This window comes from Trachemys scripta, chromosome 2 (assembly GCF_013100865.1).
Source record: "Trachemys scripta elegans isolate TJP31775 chromosome 2, CAS_Tse_1.0, whole genome shotgun sequence".
NCBI lineage: Eukaryota > Metazoa > Chordata > Testudines > Emydidae > Trachemys > Trachemys scripta.
Window position 1 is genome coordinate 90,795,588 of NC_048299.1, and position 24,628 is coordinate 90,820,215.

Below are 24,628 nucleotides of genomic sequence, written 5' to 3' on the forward strand. Positions count from 1 at the left end.
GATGGGGGGAAAAAACAGAGGATGGGGAATTTTTAATGAAACTGATATGTGTGTATTTGAGATGGGATATTGCTTATGAGTGGCTGGTTTCAATCTGATTTTAATTTTGGCTCCCAAGCTTTTCAGTTGTCTTCTTGAGCGCAAAGTGTCTTTTAGTTGTAATACGGGGCTAGACAAAAGAGCTTTGGATGGCTTCCTAACCTTATGCCTCATTCCTCTTCATGGGTGTGTCTGGCTCTTAAATTTCTGTTTCTTAATCCCCCGCTAGTCTTTTGTGGGTAAAGAGAGATGATTTCTGACTCTTTCACTCTTTGCAGGGGAGAATGCAACATTGAAATCCCTGTCTGACATAAAAGGGGCTGGCAAATGTTGAAAGCCACGAGAACTTAGATATAGAGGCAGCCTATACTTAACTCTCTCTCTCTCTCTCTCTCTCACCCCCCCCCCACCTCCCCACTCCAGGGTTGCCAACCCTCCAGGATTGCCCTGGAGTCTCCAGGAATTAAAGATTAATCTTTAATTAAAGATAATGTCATGTGATGAAATCTCCAGGAATTTGTCCAACCAAAAGTTTCCCAAATCAAACTGAAGGCTACTTGGTTTGAAGGCTGTTTCTCTGTACCCCACATTGCTTTGATATTTTCAACTAGCTAAGCTGAATATCGCATATCAGGGACTGGCAGGAGGCAATTCCCTCTCCTTCAGAGTGAGACAGTGTTGATCAAATTGTCAGTTATAAATTCATAGGAGTTTGGGCCAAATCTGGAATACATCCTTTCCCTACCACACTCCCAAAGCTCAGATCCAAATGCTGTGTCTTCTTCTAAGAATTTAAAGTGAAAATAAAACAGATGATTGTTTGGAATAGGAGGTAGCAGGAGAATGCAAGCTGTCTGAGAGAACTGCTTCAGTGCTTGTTCATTTTGCTTGCTCAATCAAAGGGCCTTATAACCTCTTGTGTATTTCTGCTAACAAAAAGAAACCCTTGGCCCAGATGTTCACAAGTGACTAATGATTCTGGGTGTCTCAATTTTTCAGTGCTCAACTTGAAACATCTTAAAGGAGATTGATTTTCAGTGGATGGGTGTTCAGCACTTTCTGAAAATCAGTCCCCATCATGCATCTCAGGTTGGCCATGCAAAAACAAAGACCTCCAAAATCACTAAACACTTTTCAAAATCTCAGCCAAAATTTTTAGCAGCCTGTGCTAAAGGAGTCTGAGCACCTTCCCCAAAAATACCTAAAAATACAATATGCAATTGCCCAAGTAATTCAAAACAAAATACCAAATCCAAAATATCAAATCAAACTTCTCCTTTGCTATGGAGGGTACCTGTATAGTGTGGTTCTCCTGCAAATGTGTGGGAATCAGAGTGGGTAAAAAAATCAGTGATTCTTTTAAAATTAAAAACTGTATTTTTTATTTAAACCAATTTTTTATTTTATTTAAATTATAATATGTTTTTCTCTTTAATAATAAGGCTGTTTAAAATTAAATCTGAATTTGATAGACAATATGTTACAGTCTAAACTAATTACAATTTAGTTCCAAATGTGAATCATGTTTTGATAAGAGACATTTATGTATCCAAAACATTTAAGGTTTGGTTTAATAAAGATTTTATACACTGTTTTGTGTGTTTAAGTAAATTCCAGTTACCATCCTAATGCAGCTTGATATAAATCATGAGCAAAAAGTTAATTATCTAGTAAATAAGCAAAATATCTTTCACCAATTTCTAATATATTAAAATGTCCAATTAATAAGACTCTGGAAATATTAAGCTATATCATTTCTTATTAAATATATATAGTGATAGTTTACCCTGCTAGGTAGCAAAAAGAGCAGCATGGGGCCCCAGAGGTGTAGTGAATAGGCCCACCAGTGTTCACTAGCCCATGTCGCCAGCTGCTGAGTTGGTAGTGAAGACCTCAGTGGTTTCAGTGGTGGATAGGAGTGTTATGTTCTACAACAGTGTAGCAAGCGTGTGGTGGATTAGCCACTGGGCCAATGGGGCCCATGCCCAGGGGCCCTGACCTATTGGGGGCCCCCCAGAAAAATGGGCACCCTGCACCCTGACCCACTCTGCTGGGCCGGGGGGGGGGGGCAGGGCAAGCCCCCATGCCCCAGCCCCATTTCCCTGGCAGGAGTGCAGGGGAGGGGGCGGAGGGGGCTGCTGGCAGAAGGGGTGTGGAGAGGCCCCCACTTGCTCTGGCCCAGGGCCCCACAAACCCCTAATCCACCTCTGAGCAAGTGGATGCAGGCATAGCAGTTGTCTGCTACTACAGAAAGCACATGGAATGATTCCGCATCAACAGCTATAGACTACACCCTAGCTCCTGCCAATTGTCTTGTGAATGCATGCCACCGGAGCATAGGTGAATGGGTGAGAGAGCGTGGATGGTGCAACACAAGCCATTATCATTAAAACCAATTATTGCGTGTGTTCTGATGACAGAGGAAAGACTTACAGTCATGGGTGAGTGGTGAAGCAATAGGCGTGACCAAGATGGCAGTTGTAGTCACAGATTTGTATGTAGGCGGCTCACAACACCAGTTATAATAGCTTTGTGGAATATTAGAATTTTAAGCGACAGCCCTACCACCAGCTGACCCGAGAGAGGCACAGCACTTGTTACAAGAGAACTCGTCAGGTATAGGGCTGACATTGCTACACTCAGTGAAACCAGACTTACTGTGAAGGGCAGTTCACAGAGATTGGTCCAGGGTACATGTTTTTCTGGCAAGGTCACCCATCTTCAGAGCCACGACAGTTGGGTGTTGGCTCTGTCTTAACAACTCCATTGTTTCCAAGCTTGAAAGTCTACCTCAAGGCGTAAGTGATCATCTAGTTTATGGTTCTACAATTGCTATTGAAACATAAGTGGCATGTTACCATCATCAATGCTTATGTCTGACCATGACAAATGCTAACGATGAAAAAAAAATGTTCTGTAATGACTTAGACAAACTTATCATGTCTACATCATCATCAGATAAACTGATTATCATGGTGGACTTTAATGCAAGGGTTGGAAGTAATGCAGTAATCTGGCGGCTTGCCATTGGACAGCATGGGATTGGGAGAGAGAATAGCAATGGAACTCTGCTACTTAGTGAGGTGTAGCAGTGCCTTCTCCCGGCCCCTCCACAAATTCAGTCGGAGACTGCTCCAAAGTAAATGCACCAGTGGTCATTTATTGTTCGTGCCTGTCCCCACCACCTACTATTTACATATCTTACAGACCAACACCCTGGGAGACCTCTAGCTTCTCCTGCCAGCAGGGATCTAGAGCTCCTTGCTCCTCCCTTTTCTGTCTCTCCCCCTTTGCTTCCTCCCAGCCAGCTTTATATAGTAGGCTGGCAACTCAGGCCCGCAGGTGCATCCCCTCAGGTGATTAGAGCGTGGCCTTGCCGGCCACTCCTAATTAATCCCCCTTTTAAGCGGAGCTGGGCTAACAGGGGCCTGGCTTGGATCTCCTAGTCAGCACCCTGTTACATGAGGACATCAAACAGCAATTAGCAATCACAAATACCTCTTTCCGCCTCCCAGACAAAAAGAAAACGTCATGGATGCACCTACTATCCAAACAGTGGCATCTTATCCACTATGTCATCGTCCACTGGTGTGATCTACAAGATGTACAAGTCACTGCAGCCATGCACAGGAAGACTGATGGAGAAACCATTACATGATTCACTCCAAACTGTTATTAGTAATTTGACCAGTGCGTTGCAAGTCATCATTTAATCCAGTCAGGTGGCTCAACTTAAAGTGAATACAAGATGAAACTACACAAGCACAGCTCTGTTATAATGTTACTTTGTGTGACCCTGCTGGCTTGTCTACTAGTGCTAATGTAAATAGTGAGTGGGCAACTTTTTGTGACTCTGTATATTAACCTGCTCTCACCATCTTGGGTATCGCAAAATGATGTAATCAAGATTGGTTTGATGAGAATGATCCAGAAATTCAACAGCTACTCACTAAAAAAACAAGAGGCATTGTCAAATTCTTATATCTTATGTCCCAGTAGGCACAGTTGTAACATACAGGAAACTGTCTCATGACCTACAATCTAAGCTTAGAGACATTCAGGATCAATGGTGGAATGCCAAGGCAGATGAAATCCAGGGGTATGATGTCCTGAGACCAAAGGCTTCTATGCTGCTTTGAAAGACATATATGGTCCTATACATACCACTACAGTACCTTTGAAGCGTGCTGATCACCTAAACCTGATCACTGACAAAGGAGAAGTCCTTTGGACGTGACAACAGCATTTCAGTGATATTTTGAACACAACGTCCAACACCACAGATGAGGCACTAATAAGAATAATGGATCAGCCACCAGGTAACAACAACTTGGACGCAGCCCCATCCATTGTCACAAAGAACTGCAGGGCTTCCAGATCTGATGACATTCCTGCAGAAATATTCAAGTATGGACACAAGATCCTGCTAAGGTGACTGCATGGACTCTTCAATATATGGAGTTCTAAAGATGTACTGCAAGACTTCAAATACACCATCTTTGTCACCATATACATGAGGAAGGGTGAAAAGTCCAACTGTGGTAACTATTGCGATATCTTGTTACATTGCTGGAAAGGTTCTGACCAGAATACTCTTTAATCATCTGCTACATAACATTGCTAATCATGTGCTATTGGAATCACAATGCAGTTCTAGACCAACATGAGAAACAGCAGATATGACATTTGTAGCCTATCAGATGCAGGAAAAATACAGAGAATAGCAACAGGACCTTTGCACTGTCTTTATGGACCTGGCTAAAGCATTTGACATGGTCAGTAGACCTGGGATTTGGCAATTATTACGTGACTTTGATTGTCCAGAAAAATTCATCAACATTCTGAGGCTATTTCATGATGGATTGCGTGGACAAGTCTGCATAGATGATGTTCTGTCTGACCCATTTCCTATTGCTAATGGTATGAAGCAGGGCTGCGTAATTGATCCACTCTTGTTTAATCTCTGCTGTGCATCAGTGCCCACTGATGCTACAAGAGACCAAAATGTCGCTATCAGAACATGTTTCTGATCCGCTGAAAAATTATTTAATCTGAACCAGCTGTGATCTTCCATGAAGGTGTTTGAGGCAATTGTTCATGAGCTGCTGTATGATGATGGCTGTGCTTTAGAGGCACATACTCTAGAAAAGATACTGATTACAGACAGATTCAGAAAGATACGGAGTGACAATCAGTCTGAAAAAGACAGAGGTCATGTATCAACCTGCTTCAGGGAATTCCTACTGTCTTGGGGTGGCATGACCCTCACTGGTACTGCAGGGGTTAACACCTCTCTTTGGGCAGAGGAGGCCACACCCCTTCAGCCCTGCTGGGAATGCTTGGGCTGGAGACCAGGTATAAAAGGAAGCAGCCTAGCTCATTTAGGGCTGACAGCTGGAGAGAAAGGAGGTGTGCTGCAGGCTCCTGCAGAAGGACCACTGGCACTTCAGGACACGGAGGCCAGCTGGATGGTGATGACCCGAATCCCAGAGTCTGGGTGCCCCAGAAGAAGAATTGACTGTTGGAACCCCGAGGTGGCACGTTGTATGGAAAAGTGAGCTCTGCTCAGTCAGATTCAGTTGTCTTGTTTGGACATACAGTTTCAAGAATTTCCATGAAACTCATATTTGTATAGGTTGGCAGGTTGGCATTTACAGTGAAGACTTGCAATGATCAGAATTTGTTGGCTGCTATATAGATGAAGACTATAGCTGATTGAACAAATTGTGACTAAACTTTTTTCTGTCAGAAAATGCTGTTTCTTCAACATTGAAATGTTTTATGGAAATGTATCAGTTTTGATTAAAATTTCTCAATGGGATCTCTAGATGTTACCGTAAAAGAAATAATAATTTCTAATCTAAACAAAAAGGAGAAGTTTTTTTTTTAATTTGACAAAAATCCCAAAACTTCCAGCTCATCTTCAAAAAAGGCAAAAATCCAATTTGTTTTTCCTTTGCAGGTCACTTTTAAGGAACAATTTCAAACAACTAACAGTGCTTCTGTGTCACTTCTGGAATTAAATTATATTTTAAAAATGTGTATGTGTATTGTAGTTGTTGAAAGTTCTTTGACATAAAATCAATATACCAAAATCTGGCATTCACAGGAAATTACTTTGACATATTCTAACCAAAAGCAAGGAACATAGTTAATAACTTACTGTTATATGTTCATTTGCTATAACAGGCAAAATCCCTGACATTTCATTCCAAAAGGCCTTTATCAAGGAGGAAAAATAAAAAACGTGAAGGTGTTTATAAATTGATGACTATTGAAAGAGTTCAGTATTATTTATGGATGGTACCACAGTTCATACTGTACATAACTGCTGGTATTTCATGTCTGGTCGTGGTGTTATGGATGTCTTGAAACTTGTGTGATGGAGGCATTCAAAAAAGATCTGACCAGCTAGTCTGATACCTTGTGTCCTGTCTCTGACCATGACCAATGCTAGCTGCATCAGAACTCATGATTCACTTGTCTCTTTCAAGTAACACTGCGTTGTTAATTATGGTTTTGCAATTTGAACAGTCTATAACAGTGGTGCCCAAACTTTTTCTGTCATGCCCCACCTTACCAGTAATATCTGTCTGTGCCCTCCCCGCCATTACTGCACAGCCAAGGCTTCCTCAGCAGAGGAGCTTGGGCAGAAGGCAGAGTTAGAGGCAGAACTGGGGATGGGGGAGCAGGTGTGGCTAGTGGCAGAGCTGGCCTGGGGGTGGAGAGGGAATGAGAGCAGAGCTGAGCTGGGGGCGGAGTTGGGTAGGGGGCGGGGTGGAGTGGAGCTGCAGTTGGGGTCGGAGCTGGTCTGGGGGCAAAGCAGGGTTGGGTGGAGCTCCCTCCCCACCCTGTGTGGGACTGGCCTGGACTCCGTCGCGTGTCCCCACCCCCGAATGTCTGGGGGGTGCCCCCCCACAGTTTGGGGACCAGTGATCTATACTCAGTAGATATTAGAGATGGATGCAAGACATTAAATTTGCATCCAGATTTCACATCCACTCATTTCAGGGGCTTGGGATTTTCAGTGATCTAGTAACATTTGCCTAAGAAAAGGACTAAAGGGGAACGACTTTTGGAAGAAGTGAATTTTAAGGCAGTGAGTGTAAAGATGTGGTGGATTTGGTCAGAGAGTGGGTTCCAACTCTAGGGTCGACAAAGAAAAAAGCCCAGAGCTGAGAATGAAAAAAAGACATGTTCTGGCACCCAAGCATAGTCTAGGTGAGTCCTCAGTATTCTAAGTTACTTTGGATGCTCTTCCACCTTGTCCCAACCAAGATTTTTTAATTAATCTATCATTCGTGGCTGAAAAGTGGATGATATGGCTATCCATTTGTTTGGGAGTCATTCCTGAGTGTGTAGAATGTGCCCAACATGGGTAAATTATTTGCACTGAGCAGCTGTTCCTATTTATTTATAATTTTTATTGTTTTTTTTTTCAAATACAACAAATATACCAAAGTACAAGATTCATCGTAATACATAATGTAAGTAAAGAGTGTTAAGATAAAGGGCGGGGAGGGGAAGTGATATATCTATCTGCAGGATCTGCGTTAATCATAGACCTCTAAAAAATTTAGCATCCAATATGAAATTTGTCCTTTGAACCACCTCATACCAAAATTCTTGATACAGGGACACGAAAGGCATTACATTTCCAACGGTGGCCAGTGTTTATGAGGCTCACTGAAGCCTGTCCCTTACATAAAATGTTATACCAAAATTTCCAAAATTCTTGGTGTTGAGACCACTACGTAGAATTTGGGAATTTTTTTTAACAGTTTGATGAATTCATCACAGTTGTGATATTGGACTTCCGATGGGTCCTTAATCTTGAGGATTTTAATGTCTGGTGCTAGCATGATTCGGGTTCTTTTACCTATATATATAAAAGTGTCATTTATCTATATATAATTTCTGTCCACATGTCCCTCAACTTCACACTTAACCTTGACCAAACAAATTATAAATTTATAAACAAAGCAGCTTATAATTTTCAAAACAACAATCTTGCAGGATGAAACACTTTTCACTGGGCTTTTGTTGTGGATACAGAGCTGAGACTGACCTTGTCAGTGTCTTAAATGCTGTGCTCACTCTGTGTGCAAGCAGAGTAATGAGGGAACTGTTGCAGTTGGTAGATTCTTCTGCAGATTTTGATACTTTAGCTCAGTAGTATTAAATTACATTTTCTGGGGGTCCAGATAAGGCAATGTCCAAATCTTGCAGGGCTGAAAGGCACCCCAGGTGCTTGCTCTCTAGTGAAAGCACACCAATTATTCACCTAGCTAGCAGAGATTGGCAATTTATGCCATGTGTGCCAAAGATGGCACTTTGGCTGATTTTTGAATGGCATGCAGACTGCTAGTCCAATCAGGGACATGTTTGGGGATGCACTTCAGTTTATTTTCCTTCTGTTTACCATCATGCTATGTACAGGTAAAGTCTGTTTATCCAAATTCCAATTAATTGAAAATCCTCATTATCCGAATGAGCGGTATGTCCCCCATGCTCATTTGGGTAATCAGGATTTTCAGTCCCAAAGGTGGTAAGAGGGAGGGGACTAGCTGCAGGAGACAGGAGCCTCCTTAGTAGTGCTTGAGGGGGAAAATGGGAGGAAGAGGGGAGCAGTGGGGGAACTGGGAGAGGGCTACGGTAGCAGGGGGTCACTCCCCACAGAGTCCATCCTGTTCCTGTCTCCTCCTGTCTGTACCCGGCTCCTGCTCCCAGCTGGAGTCTGCTGTAAGGACAGCCCTGCTACTTGGCTCCAGCTCTGACCAAGAACGGCCCCACTACTCAGCTCTGGCTCTGCCCTGGGCTCCTGGCAACTCCAGCTCCTGGGTGCTCCGCTGCCCAGTTCCAGCTGCATCATCATCATGCTCTGACCCACATCTTAGCGCCCCTCCCCATTCCACCTCCCCTACTCAAGCCAGCACCTGCCAGCTCAGAGGACACTCTGCAGTCAGGGCCCGGGACAGGGGCAGCTCCAGGCACCAGCGCAGCAAGCATGTGCCTGGGGCGGCAAGCTGCGGGGGGTGGCGTGTTGGTCGCTGTGAAGGCGGCAGTCAGGCGATTCGGCGGCGGGTAAGCCGAAGCTGTGGGACCGGCAGATCACCCGCAGAAATGCCACCGAATCCGCATGACCGCGGACCACCCACAGGCATGCTGCCGAGGGCTGCCTTACTGCCATGCTTGGGGTGGCAAAAACATAGAGCCGCCCCTGGCCCAGGGAGGGAAAGGGGCCACCTGGCAAGTGCTGGAGCTGCCTTCAGTGAGGGCCTTCTGTTTGACCTGCTGGGTGTCAGCTGCTCCTTCCTGCTCCCTGCTGGGGGCGCCATTGTAAGGGTGGCCTCACTTCCTGGCTCCAGCTGGCCAGGAGCTCCTGGTGGCTCTGGCCCCTGTGCTCCCCTGCCACGCAGCCCTTTTCTCAGCCTGGCTGCAGAGCGTCCTCCAAGCCAGTAGGTGCCAGCCTGGGTGGGGACTGGGGGAAAGCACTCAGAGATGGGTCAACTTGGGGATGGTGCAGCTGGGACCAGCAGAGAGTGCAGAGGCTGGAGCCCAGGATGAGCCAGAGCCGGGTAATGGGGCCATCCTTATAGCAGAGCCCTTAGCAGGGAGCAGGATGGAACAGGTTGGTGGGCCAAACAGAAGGCCTGGTGGACCAGATCTCTTGCATTTGTCCTTATTGCTCAGTTAAATAATAACAAATAATCACGAATCTCAACCTAAACATTTTCCTGAGCTTGGCTGTCTCAGGCACTGATATCCTTTGCTTCAAAGACACTCTGACTCCTCTTATGTCCTGGGTTGGAGTTAGTGGGACCCACCTTCCAACATGAGTTATTTGTTGAGTTATGAAGTTATTTGTTTTAGTGCAAGGTTCTAAAACCCGAGATTAGGGTGATTCTGCAAAAGAGGCCTGCTTTCCTGTGTAGTGTCATGGTGTCACAGGCCTGTCATGGAATTTTGTGTAGTGTTCCTCAAGCCTGTTTTGGCTTTGGTTCTCTTATATTTATGTAAGGTTTCGGTCATCAATATTAAACAAAAGCAGTTAATATAGTATCATGATCATGGGCAGATGTTAGATACTGAAATGCAGTTGGGGTGACCAGATGTCCCGATTTTATAGGGACAGTACCAATATTCGAGGCTTTGTCTTATATAGGCGCCTATTACCCCCAACCCCCGTCCCGATTTTTCACACTTGCTTTCTGGTAACCTTGAATGCAGTCAAGGCTGATTTTTACCATCTTCAAAAATATTGTCAGACTGTAGCCCCCACCTGGGCTGAAAATTCGTTATGCTTGCTACTGTACAGTTCTTGCACATGGTCTGGTGTTGTGGCACTCTGCCTTTGTGCAATTGAGGTTGGGCTTCTTCAGTATGCTGTATCTTGGGCTACAGCATGGTTGGGAAGAAGCGAAGGTGATTCTGTTTATTGACTACTATGTACTTTACTCTGCATCTCTGATGGGATTTCAATTTAAGGGGTTAACTTTAACTTCTAATACCTGTAATAAATTGAGTCAGAATTATCTTACTGAGCTTCCAGCAGCCTATATAGTGTCCCAACTCAGAATGGCGAAGGGTTTTATCTCTCGTTGCTTGCACTAGTACAGGTAATTGGAGCTTTTGGTGCTCAAACTATGATTTGGACAGGTCTTATCTTTGCTTCTGCAGTCCTTCATCTCAGAAATGCTCTATGACAAATTCCAAGGAGTGCCACATATTTAACCTTTTTTGAATAGACACTTAATTTTAATTCTCTAAGGCCCTTTCTATGGCATGATGATGTTTCAGTGGTTTTATCTGTTTTTATCTTATGTTTTAATATGTTTGATGTGTCTTAACTTTATTGCTTTGTTTGCGCCTGGAATTCTATGGCAGATAGGCATCAAATAAATAGAATTTATTATGGTGATGTTGAGTTCAAGTACTGGGGAGGACTGTGAGACAGCTTAGTACTGTAGCTATCATAATTTTAACTGATATAAAGCTTGACTAATTGTTGCATTATTAAGCCTTGAAGATTAAGCTGTATCTGCAGCGTGTATCTTAGCAATGTGCCAAAGAAGTCAAAATAAAGCCACTGTAGTGTAGAATTTCAGATGTAGTAAAAGAAATGGTTAGTTTGTGTTTGCTTGAGGCTGAAAATGTGGCACCTAAATGCTAATTTAAAAGAAAAAAAAAAGTCAAATCTAAGCAACTGTTTTTTACTTCACTATTTTCTTCACGTGGTCTTGCCCATTTATTACACAACACTAGTCCACTGAGGTGTTGTGGAGTGATTAGAGCAAGGGGCTGGGAGTCAGGATTCCTGTATTCTACCTGCAGCTCCCTTTTGGATCTCAGTCCAGTGTCCATACTGCTGCATGTAGGCACAGCAACCCACTAACACACACCACCCACTGAAGCTGTGTAACCTTGATCAAGGCAATTCACCTTTTTGTGCCTCAAGGGATAGTAATCATTACCTCAGAGGTGAGTTGTGTTTAATTAACATTTGTATAGCATTTGACTGGCTGATTTCTGGAATCAGGTTCTTTGAAGAGTTGGGAATGATGTCCACTAGGAGTCTAGTCCTAATTCTGCAGCCTTTACCCACCTTAACTGACACTAAAGTAAAGTGGAATTTTACGTGAGGAAAGTAGAGGTGATCATTAATGATGGATCATAGGTAGCCCCTGTGAATGGATGTAGCTAAATTTAGAACTATATAAAAATGAAATGCCATATGTCTAATGATGTACCAAATAATAAATGATCAAGGAATGCATATATTTTATGATTACTGTGTAATTTTAGTCTGTAATGTAACTTTCTATAGAAGATACTGAACTATATTGGTTTTCTATATACTGTACATTTGATTTCTACAAATTCTTAGATTACAATTTGACTGCACAGCAAAAGAGAATAGAAGTCCCTATTTACAAATTAGATGTAACCGCCTCCCTTTTATCCTTAAAAATGCTATAACTTGGTATATATTACAATTTAGAGTTGCTTATATCTAGCTTGGCTTTAGAATTTCTGGTTTGATACCAGTTTTCCTGAATTATTTTAGAGTAATATGCAGAATCACATGAAATCTTTAAGTATATCATTTGTCTGTTTTTAGGTAAAATAAATGCATTTATACAATTTCTTGAAATCAGGCATGCAGCCACTTTTAAGAATAGATCAGAAATGGGGCTTTTTTTGCACCAAAGAATACTGTTTTCGTAAAAATCTTGTAGTATGATAATTAGACTGTGTCTGGGATTAAGGAATCCCTTTAAACTCCTTTGTCATCAAACTGATTACTGTCTGTGTGTTCTCTGTTTCTACAGTGCCTAGCATGTTACATGCCTGTGGCCGCTCGGCACTATAGAAATAGTAATAAAAACAACAAATATTATTTTATGTCAGTACTAGGGCTGTCAAGCGATTTAAAATATTGCACGATTAATCGTGCTGTTAAGCAACAATAGAATACCATTTAGTTTAAATATTTTTTGATGTTTACTACATTTTCAAATATATTAATTTCAATTACAACGCTGAATACAAAGTGTACAGTGCTCACTTTATATTTATTTTGATTACAAATTTTTCCATTGTAAAAAAGAAAAAAAAGTATTTTTCAATTCACCGCATACAAGTACTGTAGTGCAGTCTTTTTATCATGAAAATTGAACTTACAAATGTAGAATTATATACAAAAAAACCTGCGTTCAAAAATAAAACAATATAAAACTTTAGAGCCTATAAGTCCACTCAGTCCTACTTCTTGGTCAGCCAATCACTCAGACAAACAAGGTTGGTTACAATTTGCAGGAGATAATGCTGCCTGCTTCTTGTTTACAATGTCACCTGGAAGTGAGAACAGGAGTTCATATGGCACTGTTGTAGCTGGTGTTGCAAGATATTTACGTGCCAGATGCACTAACGATTCATATGTCCCTTCATGCTTCAAATACTATTCCAGAGGACGTGCTTCCATGCTGATGATGGGTTCTGCTTGATAACAATCCAAAGCAATGCGGACTGACGCATGTTCCTTTTCATCATCTGAATCAGATGCCACCAGCAGAAGGTTGATATTCTTTTTTGGTGTAGTTTCCGCATCAGAGTGTTGCTCTTTTAAGACTTCTAAAAGCATGCTCCACACCTTGTACCTCTCAGATTTTGGACGGCACTTTCGATTCTTAAACCTTGGGTTGAATGCTGTAGCTATTTTTAGAAATCTCACATTTGTACCTTCTTTGTGTTTTGTCAAATCTGTTATGAAAGTGTTCTTAAAACAAACATGCTGGGTCATCATCCGAGACTGCTATAACATGAAATATATGCAGAATGCGGGTAAAACAGAGTAGGAGACATACAGTTCTTCCCCCAAGGAGTACAGTCACAAATGTAATTGACACGTTATTTTTTTAATGAGCATCATCAGCGTGGAAGCATGTCTTCTGGACTGGTGGCCAAAGCATGAAGGGGCATATGAATGTTTAGCTTATGTGGCATGTAAATGCTGGCTACAAAACCTTGCAGTGCCAGCTACAAAAGTGCCATGCGAATGGCTGTTCTCACTTTCAGGTGACATTGTGAATAAGAAGCAGGCAGTAGTATCTCCTGTCAATGTAAACAAACTTGTTTGTGTTTGCGATTGGCAGAATAAGAAGTAGGACTGAGTGGACTTGTAGGCACTAAAGTTTTACACTGTTTTGTTTTTGAGTGCAGTTATGTAACCAAAAAAAATCTGCATTTGTAAATTACACTTTTACAATAAGAGATTGCACTTCAGTACTTGTATCAGATGAATTGAAAAATTCTATTTCTTTTGTTTATCATTTTTATAGTACATATATTTGTAATTAAAAATAATAATATAAAATGAGCACTGTGCACTTTGTATTCTGTCTTGTAATTGAAATCAATATTGAAAATGTAGAAAAACATCCAAAAATATTTAATAAATTTAAATTGGTATTCTATTGTTATAAGTGCAATTAATCGTAATTAATTTTTTTAATTGCGATTAATTTTTTTTAGTTAATTGCATGAGTTAACCGCGATTAATTGACAGCCCTAGTCAGTACCCATTTTCTTTTCTTTCTTTATGGTTCTTATACAAAGCCCATTGATGTCAATACAGACTACCACAGGTTTAAAATATCATTAGTATTTACACAGCCAAAAAACAGAAGTGCAAAAAGAAGACAGCTAACTACGTAAGTCCTATGAGTGTCTTCAGATTTTTGTTCATGAAGAAATTTGCAGTTATAGGGCATTTCTGCTATATAAAAGTACAATGTAAAACTAGTATCTTCCTATGTTTCTCCATGTGTTTATTCAGAATCAGAACTGTTGGCATAAGCAACAGAAATAATTTTTTGCTACTTATAATTATTGCTGGTCAAAATTTGGAATTTCCTATCTGTGAGAAATTCTGACATTTAAAAGAAGGTTTTGTTTTGTTTCAGAATCAAACTAGTCATTTTGAAATTTCCAATATCAAAATATTCTTGCTTCTTATTCACAATGTCACCTGCAAGTGAGAACAGACATTCACATGGCACTTTTGTAGCCGGCGTTGCAAGGTTTTGTAGCCGGCGTTTACATGCCACATATGCTAAACATTCATATGCCCCTTCATGCTTCGGCCACCAATCCAGAAGACATGCTTCCATGCTGATGATGCTCGTTAAAAAAATTTCCAATATCAAAATTGCCTCATTTAAGAAAAATCAAACAGTTTTGGTTTGATTTTCTTTTGAAATGATGCAATCAGCCGCCCCGACTTCCATGAAGACCCCAGGTTGCCCTGACTCCTCTCTCTGGCTTGGATTCTCAGTGCTTTCAGGATCTTTGTATGTCCTGCAGACCCCTGCTAGAGCCAAGGTGTCTAGGCCCCTGGCTTTGCAACTGGGAGCCTATAAGCCTTGGGGTCCCCAGCCTCAAGGTAGGCCACCTAGCGGATATTCTCCAGAGCTGCGGAACCTGGAGTCTCCAGGTTCTCCAACAGCCCACCAGGCAAACTGTAGGAAACTAGGCAGATTTCTGACACAAACTGTGTGGTAGGAAAAGTTCTGTTGGAATCTTTGCCTGTCTTTCGGTGAACATTTGCCAAAATTGAAACATTTCCATGAAACATTTATGGTTTGATGAATTGGCATGTTCTGTTTAGAAACAGTTTCTTTGGAAAATTCCTGACCAGTGCTGCTTGCCACTTCTGTTATCCCTACAGAACAGAGACGGGTGGTATTCCTTCTTCAGTAAATCCAGTCGGACAGTTTATTATGTTCATATTTTAGGGCCACTCAGTAACATCTCTGCACACCCTTTGCTGGCTTTGGGTTTTGAACAGGTGTCACTGACAGCAAAGATTTGTGTGTAGAACCTTTATTATTAGTGACGATGCACAGGAAGGAAAGAACTCTGCTTGACTTTCAGCTCCAAGTTGAATTTGCAAGGCTGGAAGATAGGATAAAAAGTCTAACTACTTGTCAACTGAGTACATTTGCCCTGAAAGTCAGTGAATAAATGTTACATTTTTTTCTCCCTTTTTTTAATCAGCTCTGATCCAAAAACACACTGTACAAAATGTCCTACTGGATGTCATGGAAAGACAATAAATATGGAACCCCAGTGTCATTTTTACAATCACTTTTCAGAGGAGAACTATACTTAGAATCTTAAGTAGTTATTCTTGCTATACATATCAGAACATTTTGTATTTGCTGTGTTTATGGATGAGAGTAGATAAAATGGAAGGGAAAAATGCATGATTTATGTGGGGGCTAGAAAGGCCTTAGGGATGGATTTGGAGAAGGGTATACTTGCATGAAAACAATTATGTAGTTACTGAAACTCAAAGACTTATTTAAGGATCGATCATTTGGCTAACATCTGGAACCTGTAAGAAATTAAAAGCAGACATTGGTATGCAATATACTCTTCTCTCTGATCAAGCACGTTAGATTAATATCACTTTGGGTTCTCTCTGGTTATCTTTCATGCCCACACATATAATCACTCTTCTCTTCCGTAAAATATCTTTCACCTATTGTAGTTTATCACAATTAAGAGCTTAGTTTTGCAATATGTAACCTAAATGGGCATTCCTATCCACATTTGGACATTTAAATCAGCATGATTGCTTGTGAATGCTCTTTCGACATGCCATAAGGCCAGTTTAGAGTTTGAGCCAGCATAAGATTTTCTAAAAATTATGATGATCATTTTCTAATACAAAAGGTATTGTTCCTAGCATGAGGCAATTCTATTTTGGACTTCACTATGGTGGCTAAAGATGAATTAATCACTGGACTGTAATTTTACATTTAATACAGGCAAACAGAGGATAGTCCCATCCAATAATATATATGATTGGTGCTTCCAAAGGGCTACTCTCCCAAAGCTGAGGAAACTGATGAACAAAATGGACTTGGAAGAAAAATCTAGAAAGAAAAATGTGAATTAAAATTGGGAGTTCTTTAAAACAACTGTATTAGATGGCTAAAAAGCTGTAATTACAGTCAAGAAAGAGGATAACTGTGGGTTAAAGTCCATCCTGATTCAGTGGAGAAGTAAAGGCAGCTATTAACTACCATAACAAATGGAGAAAAGAGGAACCAGATAACAATCAATATATACTAGAAGTAATGACATGTAAAAAAATGATAAGGGAAGCTAAAGACATCAGGAAAAATTCATGACTAGCAGGGTTTCGACAACAAGAAGGAGTTTTCTAAAGTATATTTGGAACAAAAAAAATTCTAACAACAATAGGCTGATTACCAGATGAAGCTGGTAAAATAAGGAGGCAGAAAAGGCAGAAGTATTCAATAAATATTTCTACTCTATATTTGGACAGAATCAGGATGATATATTATTTTCACAAGAGGATGATGAAGTATTTTCCAGTCCATTAATAACTGAGGAGAAGATAAATGGCATCTACTAGGAATAAATATTTTTGAATCAGTTGGCCCAGAAAATTTGCACTCAGGAATTCTAGAAGTGTTGGCTAAGGAGATGTCTGGCCTGCTGATGTTAGTTTTTAATAAATCTTGGAATACTGGGAAATTCCAGAAGACTGGAAACGTGGTAAAGTTGTGCCAGTTATTTAAAAAGGCAAGCAGGATGAACCATATAACTGCAGGAGGTTAGTCTGACATCAATCCTGGGTAAAATAATGGAAAAGCTAATACAGGATTCAATTGATAAAGAATTAAAGGAATATAATTAATGCCAGTCAACATGGTTTTATGGAAATTAGGTCTTGTCAAACATACCTGATTTCATTCTTCAATGAGATTACAAGTTTGGTTAATAAAGGTAATGGCATAGACGTAATATAATGTAAGGTGTCTGATTAAAAATTAGCACTATGCAGTATCAATAAAATACACATTAAATGGATTAAGAACTGGCTAACCAACAGATCTCAAAAAATAGTTGTCAATGGGGAATCATCACTGAATGTGGATATTTCTAGTGGGGTTCCACAGGAATCAGTACTATACATGATGCAATTCCATGTTTTTATCAATACTCTGGAAGTAAATATAAAATTATTGCTGATGACATTTGTGGATGACACAATGATTGGAGAGTCTTAAACAATGATGAACACAGGCCAATCATAAAGTGTGGTAAGTTGGGTCCATTCAAACAAAATGCCTTTTAATACAACCAAATGCAATATCATACATCTAGAAAGAAGGAACGCAGGTTACCCACTATGAATGAGTGACTGTATCCTGGAAAGCAGTGACTCTGAAAAGGATTTGGGGTTACAGTGGATAAACAACTCAACATGAGCTCCCAGTATGATGCAGTGGCAAAAATCTTGGGTGTATAAATAGGGAAGTAATGAGTAAGAGTAGGGAGTTGATTTTTATCTTTGTATACAGTATTAGTGAGACCAATACTAGAATTCTGCATACAGTTCTGCTGTCCACATTTTAAAAAGTATGTTGATATTTTGGAAGGTTGCAGAAAAGAGCCACAAAAATGATTTGAGGGGCTGGAGAAAATGCTTTACAATGAGATATTTAAAGAGCTCAATCTGTTGAGCTTATTAAAAAGAAGCGTTATAGCTGAGTTGATTACAGTGTGTAATTAGGGCCACGGAGGAGGACTCCATCCTCCTCCGTGTAGGGGCATGTTGGAATAGTACAGAGGCAGGGATGGGGCATGTTGGGAGCAAAAGATGACAGGACTGGAGCATGCCACACTCTGGCAAGCTCGGATGAGTGGAGCAGTGCTTAGGCATCTGTTCATTTAGCACAAGTTAGAGCAGCCCTGTAACTGCTATACCTTATACTGGGGCTGGTTCAGACCCCAGCCCAGCCCTAAGAGTTGGCAGAAAGGTGTCCTCATGCCAATTTCCTATCCCTCACACTTCCTTAAGATTTCACGCTCGGTGCACCTAAGAATGAGTTCTTTCTGTTCAAAAAAAGTGAGGGGAAAGTCATCAGAAAAATAGTGTCTAATTATTGTTTTTGAATAGTTTTCATTCAATAAATAAGTTTCATTATGTCTTTCCTCTTTTTCATCCAAATGTTCTTTTCAGAACGAAGTCAAAAGGACCAAGTTTGGGATGATAAATTGCTATGTGAATTTCTTTACATATCTAAATGGAGGCATTAGTATTACATGCAGAATAACAGAATAACTGTGCACGATGCATCTTGTCAGCTGTTATGGTGATATAATACAGGATAGGATTGTGAACAGAGGATGTCCTTTGGGAAATCATCCCAAATATCACTGTTGAATTTTGCAGTGAAGAAAAGTTTTGGATTGACCGGTCTGGAAATTTAGCATCCTTCATTTCTCCATAGAGTAGATACAGTGCTAGAAGTGCCATTGCACATTTCCCTGCAAATACACCTCAATTCAGGCCTCAGAGGGAGAGTGTCATTTGTTCTCCATGCCCTTTCATCGTTGACCTCTTTGCTGAGACTGCCAATAAGTGTGCCAGTTGTTATTTGGGCATTTGTCCATGAGGAACTAAATTGACAGCACCATTTCATTTCACAGTGGCCACCAACCAATCATCAGAGTAATGACTGAACCGAGAGTAGAAGTGAAAGGCTCTGGTATTCCATTGCCAACTTCCGAAGTCATCCAGTTGCCTTAGAATGGTGACACTTCAGGTGCAAGTGTTTTGGAGCCTCTCCCAACTCCCATTAAAATAAGTGGAAAACTCACTTTGAGTTCAGTCATGGGTAATTGGACTCAGCCCTTAGTGAATTAATGTTGCATTCATGTGAATGACATACCACTGGATTACGGGTGTGTTCTTTTAATGTGGAATTTGTTCAATAAACACAAATGTATTTTTAAAAGGTAAGCTTATTTTCAAATATAATATTTGTTGGATAACCATCACATAAACCAACACAAAATAGTCCAACGTAGCAGTAAATGCTAGCACGTGTTATCAGTCATTCAGATAATTTCTCCCTATGTCCATTCTTTTACAGGACCAGCTGTCAGATATAGTGAATTCAGTGCATCAAAGCCCAAGCCTCCACCTCTTGTTGGACAGCACACGGTGGAGGTACTGAAGAGTGCACTGGGGTATGAGGACAATGCCATTGAGGAACTTCTCAGGACCGGTGCAGTCGTTCAGCATGAAGTCAAGTGAAGAGCTTCCACTCTAATCTGTCATGCTGAGTTTATGTTGCTTGTTCTTCTCTTGGATCCCTTCATGTCTCCCAAGGAAATTCAAAGGAGGAGACATAATTTAATTCTTAATTTTCTTCCTTGTGTTTGGAATGAATCTAACACTGACATATCAACTAAAGCAATCTAGTATTTACTGCATGAAAGAAATGTTTTTTGGGGGTAAATGTTCTGATTACAGAATCCTATGTGGCTAATCATTTCCTATATTTTTATCTGGGGAATGTAATTCTTATCTTAATCATGATAATTGCCCAAATGTTTGTCCCCTGAAAGACAGAGTCTGTGAAAAGAAGCAGATTCTTGAAACACTTGCATTCTGTGATCTCCATTTGCACATAAGCTAATTTTTAAAACAGTTTAGCATGAAATCAAAGTTGTGAGCAAATTGATGGCTCCGTGATTGATTTTAAACAGAATTCTGAGCACACGAGCTCTTTGTTAGTCTCTAATTTAAAACATCGTTGAAGTGCCTATTGTAAAACTAACTTCTATTCCCATGTTCAGTTGTGTAAATATTTGCTTTACATTACATAGTATTGCTATGGCAATCCTGGAGTGTGTAGCAGAAATAAACCTCAAGTGTTGCATTTTTCCAGTTACGTAAAGAGCATTTTCCAAACCCAGTTGAGAGTCAAAACATGAATGAATGTTACTGGTCTTTTGTGATTTTATTCAGCGAGGCTCTCGGTATTTTTAATTGGACATGGAGCCAAACCAGAACCACATATCTGAACACCATGTGCCAATGTTTGGAGGAAGTTTGGGTATGGCTCTGTGTGCTAGGGACTGCTCCACATGTCTTTAATGGCCATGACCTCAATTCCATTTTACTAGGAGGGAAATTTAGATCTGAATCCAAATTTTTGGCTCAGGCCTATGTCTATAGTTAAAACAGAGCCAGATTCTACCAGCCTTGGTCAAATTCAGTGCAGTAGATCTACTCAAGGAGTAAAGTATTACTATTATGAATAAGGGTGAAAGAATCTGGCCCATAATAAATACCAAGCAAGAGATTAAATAAAAGCCACTTCTTCTATACAAACCGATTTGGCAGTTCTTCAGCCACAGAAGAAATGCCATGCCTCAGTATCCAAGCATATAATTTACAACTAAAGAAAACTCTGCATGGGAAGGTTCTAAACTTTGTTGTGTGCATCAATGGAGTGAGGCAATGCCATTTTATTTTTAGAACTAAATAAAACTAACTGAAACTGACATTCGGCAAATAATGTCCATATTTCCCCCGATGTATCGGAAACAGGCCTGGCATTATAACTAGCCTGTCACTTTGTTTCCACTTTAACAAACAACATCCTCTGTATTACATTTGAACTTCACAATTGTATATTACCTTCTGGGAACAAAAAACGTTATTATGTAACCAAGTTGAAATGCACATTGCGGTTGCTCGTTTTTGAAGCTCTGTGTTTTTGGTTCATTTGCTTGCTTGTTTTGTGTGTTTTGTTGTGTTCTCTTTTTCAGATCTTCTCCTAATCATTATTTTTTTTTGTATTACATTCCTGGGACAAGACCTAACACTCTGCTCATGTGTTAAAGGCATAAGGAGATTCTCGACTAGTGACTTCCTAAATAAATATAGAAATAAGTGTGCATTGAGAGCCAAGTGAACAGGGAGACCATAGGGATAGAACTAGGATCTGGGGAAAGGGTTGCTAGGCATTACCATGTAATCCACCTTTAATTCAAGAGGATCAGCCAGTTTACTAAGAGGAAACACTGGTTTGAAGTGAGCTTCAGATAAAATGGATGATCTAGTACTAAACTGAGTTTTGTTTATTGCTGCAAACTATTTCACACTATCAAATCATGTTTACAAATAAATGTGTTGTTTTCACTTATTGAGGCCCATTCTTTTTCCTTTTTCTACGAACTGAATACATAAATAAGATACCATAAAATCACACTCAGTTTAGTTCAAGGCTTTCTAAAGGATCTTTTTCAGAGGTGTTCCAAGCTATGGAAAGAATTAAGTGCTAGATTCTCAGAGCAAATTGGTGTAGCTCCATTGACATTAACAGTATAATGCTGATTTACACCAGCTTAGGATCTGGCCCATTAATTTCAATGTATTTGTTCCAATGTGCCCACACAGTTGCTCCCCTCTTAAGTGTTTTCCCCACCAATATTTTGACATTCAGATACCAGAGGAGATAACCCGAGGCATGATTTTGCCTCACTTACAATAGTCAGTGCAACAAGGACAGTGCTAATCCTGTTACTGCTGCTTATTGTGAGAGAAGTCACAGGAGGTTCTGTAAATAAATAGACTGCAACTATCTTTCTACACTTTTGAAGACTGGAAAACTTGATGTGGCTAAAAGTCTTTAAGTAGTTGGAAGTCTAGGAGCCTACAAAGCTCCCATAAACCTGAGAAGTCTGCTCCTACAACCCTTGTGCTCACACTTGCAGGATCTGCCCCAGGGTTTTATGTTGTCTGAAGTCCCATCAGACAATTGCCTTGATATTGCCCAAGCAGTCACTGGAGTAGCAACATTTTCTTTTAAAAGACCCCGAACATACACAAAGATTATTTATGAAAACACACTGCACCCTTCCCAGCAATCCTCAAATATATGCACCTCTGAGTAGAAATCAACAGATGCATAGTTTTAAACAGCTCTCCTTTGTCCTGCAAAAGTAGAAATCAATTACACTGAGATTTAATAAAACTAGATCCCTGCTATTTTGAACACAGGTAAGTAGTTAGTCATGACTGTATACAGCGCCTTCTGACAAGGCTGCTGCTGCTTTTATTTCTCTCCACTTACATTGGAAAGGAACCTGCTGCTGCCATGGATTGTGTGTGGTATTGGCTTTAAGCTGATTAACCTTCTGCATGATTGTTTTGCAGAAAAGCAGGCAGACCTACCTAGTAATGAGTCAAAAACTTAGCTCAGATACAGCTATTCACCAGGTGTGACTGCTGTTAATTTAAGCACTGAACTAAGTAAGTGCTGCAATGGGACTTTTGCCTAAGTATGACCTTCAGGCCTGGGCCTTTTGTGAGTAGTGACCAGGAGGACCAAATGTGACCCAGTTATCCTTACTTAATGTCTGACCTATGTTCAGATCCCATTTGAGCCTAAAAATCACATGGAAACTTCATAGATTCCTGAAGGGACCATTGTCATTATCTAGTCTGACCTTCCACCTAACAAAGGCCATAGGATTTTCCTGAATTAAGTCCCGCTTCAAGTCCAATAGCTAGAGCAAACTTGAACTTGCGCAAAACTTGATGTACCCGCTGGTATCCCCTACTTATGTTGGGATGTGAACATTTCTTTTTCACTAATGGTGAATAAAATCAGCAAAAATACACCGAGGAAAAGTATGTTTTCCTAATTTTTCATGTAACCAGGGGAAAAGTCAGCATCTCCCCTTCTGTCTTTTGTGCAAAACATTTTGCCCATCCTCTTGTTCCCCTGTGCTAACCTCACCCTCCTGTAAGCCAAGCCAGGCAATGCAATGCAAAGCATGCAGTGTGTGAGGGAGTTCTCATTAAGTCATTGTGCTGCTCTGCCACTCCTAATACGATGTAGATCCCCAGTTTGTTCAACCAAAGGAGGAAAGGGAGCCTGACAGCTTCACAAATAAAATGGTCATGATTATTATTTTAAAATTATCTCAATGACAAGATGCAGCGAATTCTCTAACCTCCATGACATTACAGCAATGTATTAAAAATGTATTTATGTGCCAAAAGATGGAAGAAAGGTAAAGTATTTTCAAACTTCAGGAATTCTGTAACTATAGCTCACATTCCATGTGAGTGACATTAAACAGTGCCGTTACTAGGTGGTATAGACCTTCCCCTCTCCCCACCCCGAGTAGTTCCTGCAGGATCAAGTATCCTCCCTACATGGAGGTTGCGTGCTATTGACCAAGCAGATAAAAATACACTGGTAAATGGTGAGGTAGTCACCTTTTTAAAGCTGATAACCAATCAATTCAATTATTATATAAGTCTGTTTTGACTGGTGTTGGGGTTAGATGTGTAAGGAAAGTGCCTGGGATCACATAGGCCAAGGAACTATTGCAACAAGAGCTCTTCTTGGCAATGGCTGTTTCAAGCTTTGAAAGGGGGGGGCAATGGTTCAGGTGGGGCCAAATTGTTAGGTTTTATTTTGCTTTATTCCCTAGGGTTATAAATAAAACATATTAAAACATAGTATAGATTGTTTGAGGAGTTGTGTGCTACATTGTCATCCTTAAAAGGCTCTTGTGATGATCTGATCTACAGTGAAAAGATAGAGTGTAAGATAGGACTGTCTGCAGCTCATCAAAGGGAGATAGCATCATGGGAAATGTAGTCCAAACAAAGGAGAAATGAGAGCATGAGACACCCAAACTACAAGTCACATGCGGCGTAAGCAGCAGCATTTCTGAATTGAAGTTTTCAGCTGCAAAATTTCAGTTTCAGATTTTTTTTTGCAGAAAAGTAAATAATAAATATTATTCAATGGAAATAAAACCCACTGACCACCTATGCTGCTGAGTAATTCTGCTGACTCACTATGTCCCCTCAAAGATATAAGAAAGGCAGGTATGACCCTCTGTCTGTTCAGAGAATTTTGGGCAGACAGGGATCCTTTATGAATACCTCTATGAAGACTTTGCTGTAGTTCAAGGAGGAGAAGCAACAGGAATGACAGCAGAGTCATGTTTCAGTCTATCAGTAACTATCTATTTGACTTCTTTGGGAAGGCTGGGATGCAGAGGGCCTTTATCACAGAACTCAGTGGTGACATGCAATAGTTTTAGAAGGACCTTCTACAGACGCTAACAAACCGGGAGCACTGCCTAGTTGGCTGGAGGTGGGGGGGTAGATGCAAGTCATTCTTGGGATTGGGATCTCACCCATGACGTTTGTTTTCTCCTTTGGTCC

The 24,628-nt window shown here is 40.6% G+C and overlaps 1 protein-coding gene across 2 annotated transcripts in view; it reads left to right on the forward strand.

Annotated features, from left to right (window-relative positions):
* Positions 1 to 21,581, forward strand: part of SUGCT (succinyl-CoA:glutarate-CoA transferase) — a 491,880-nt gene extending 470,299 nt beyond the window's left edge. For both annotated transcript variants that reach the window (XM_034761248.1, XM_034761249.1), the window contains exon 14: positions 19,518 to 21,581. In XM_034761248.1, the coding sequence (XP_034617139.1) occupies positions 19,518 to 19,681 (164 nt within the window). In that variant the 3' untranslated portion in view covers positions 19,682 to 21,581. The remainder of the gene's footprint in view (positions 1 to 19,517) is intronic.
* The last annotated feature ends 3,047 nt before the right edge of the window (positions 21,582 to 24,628 follow it).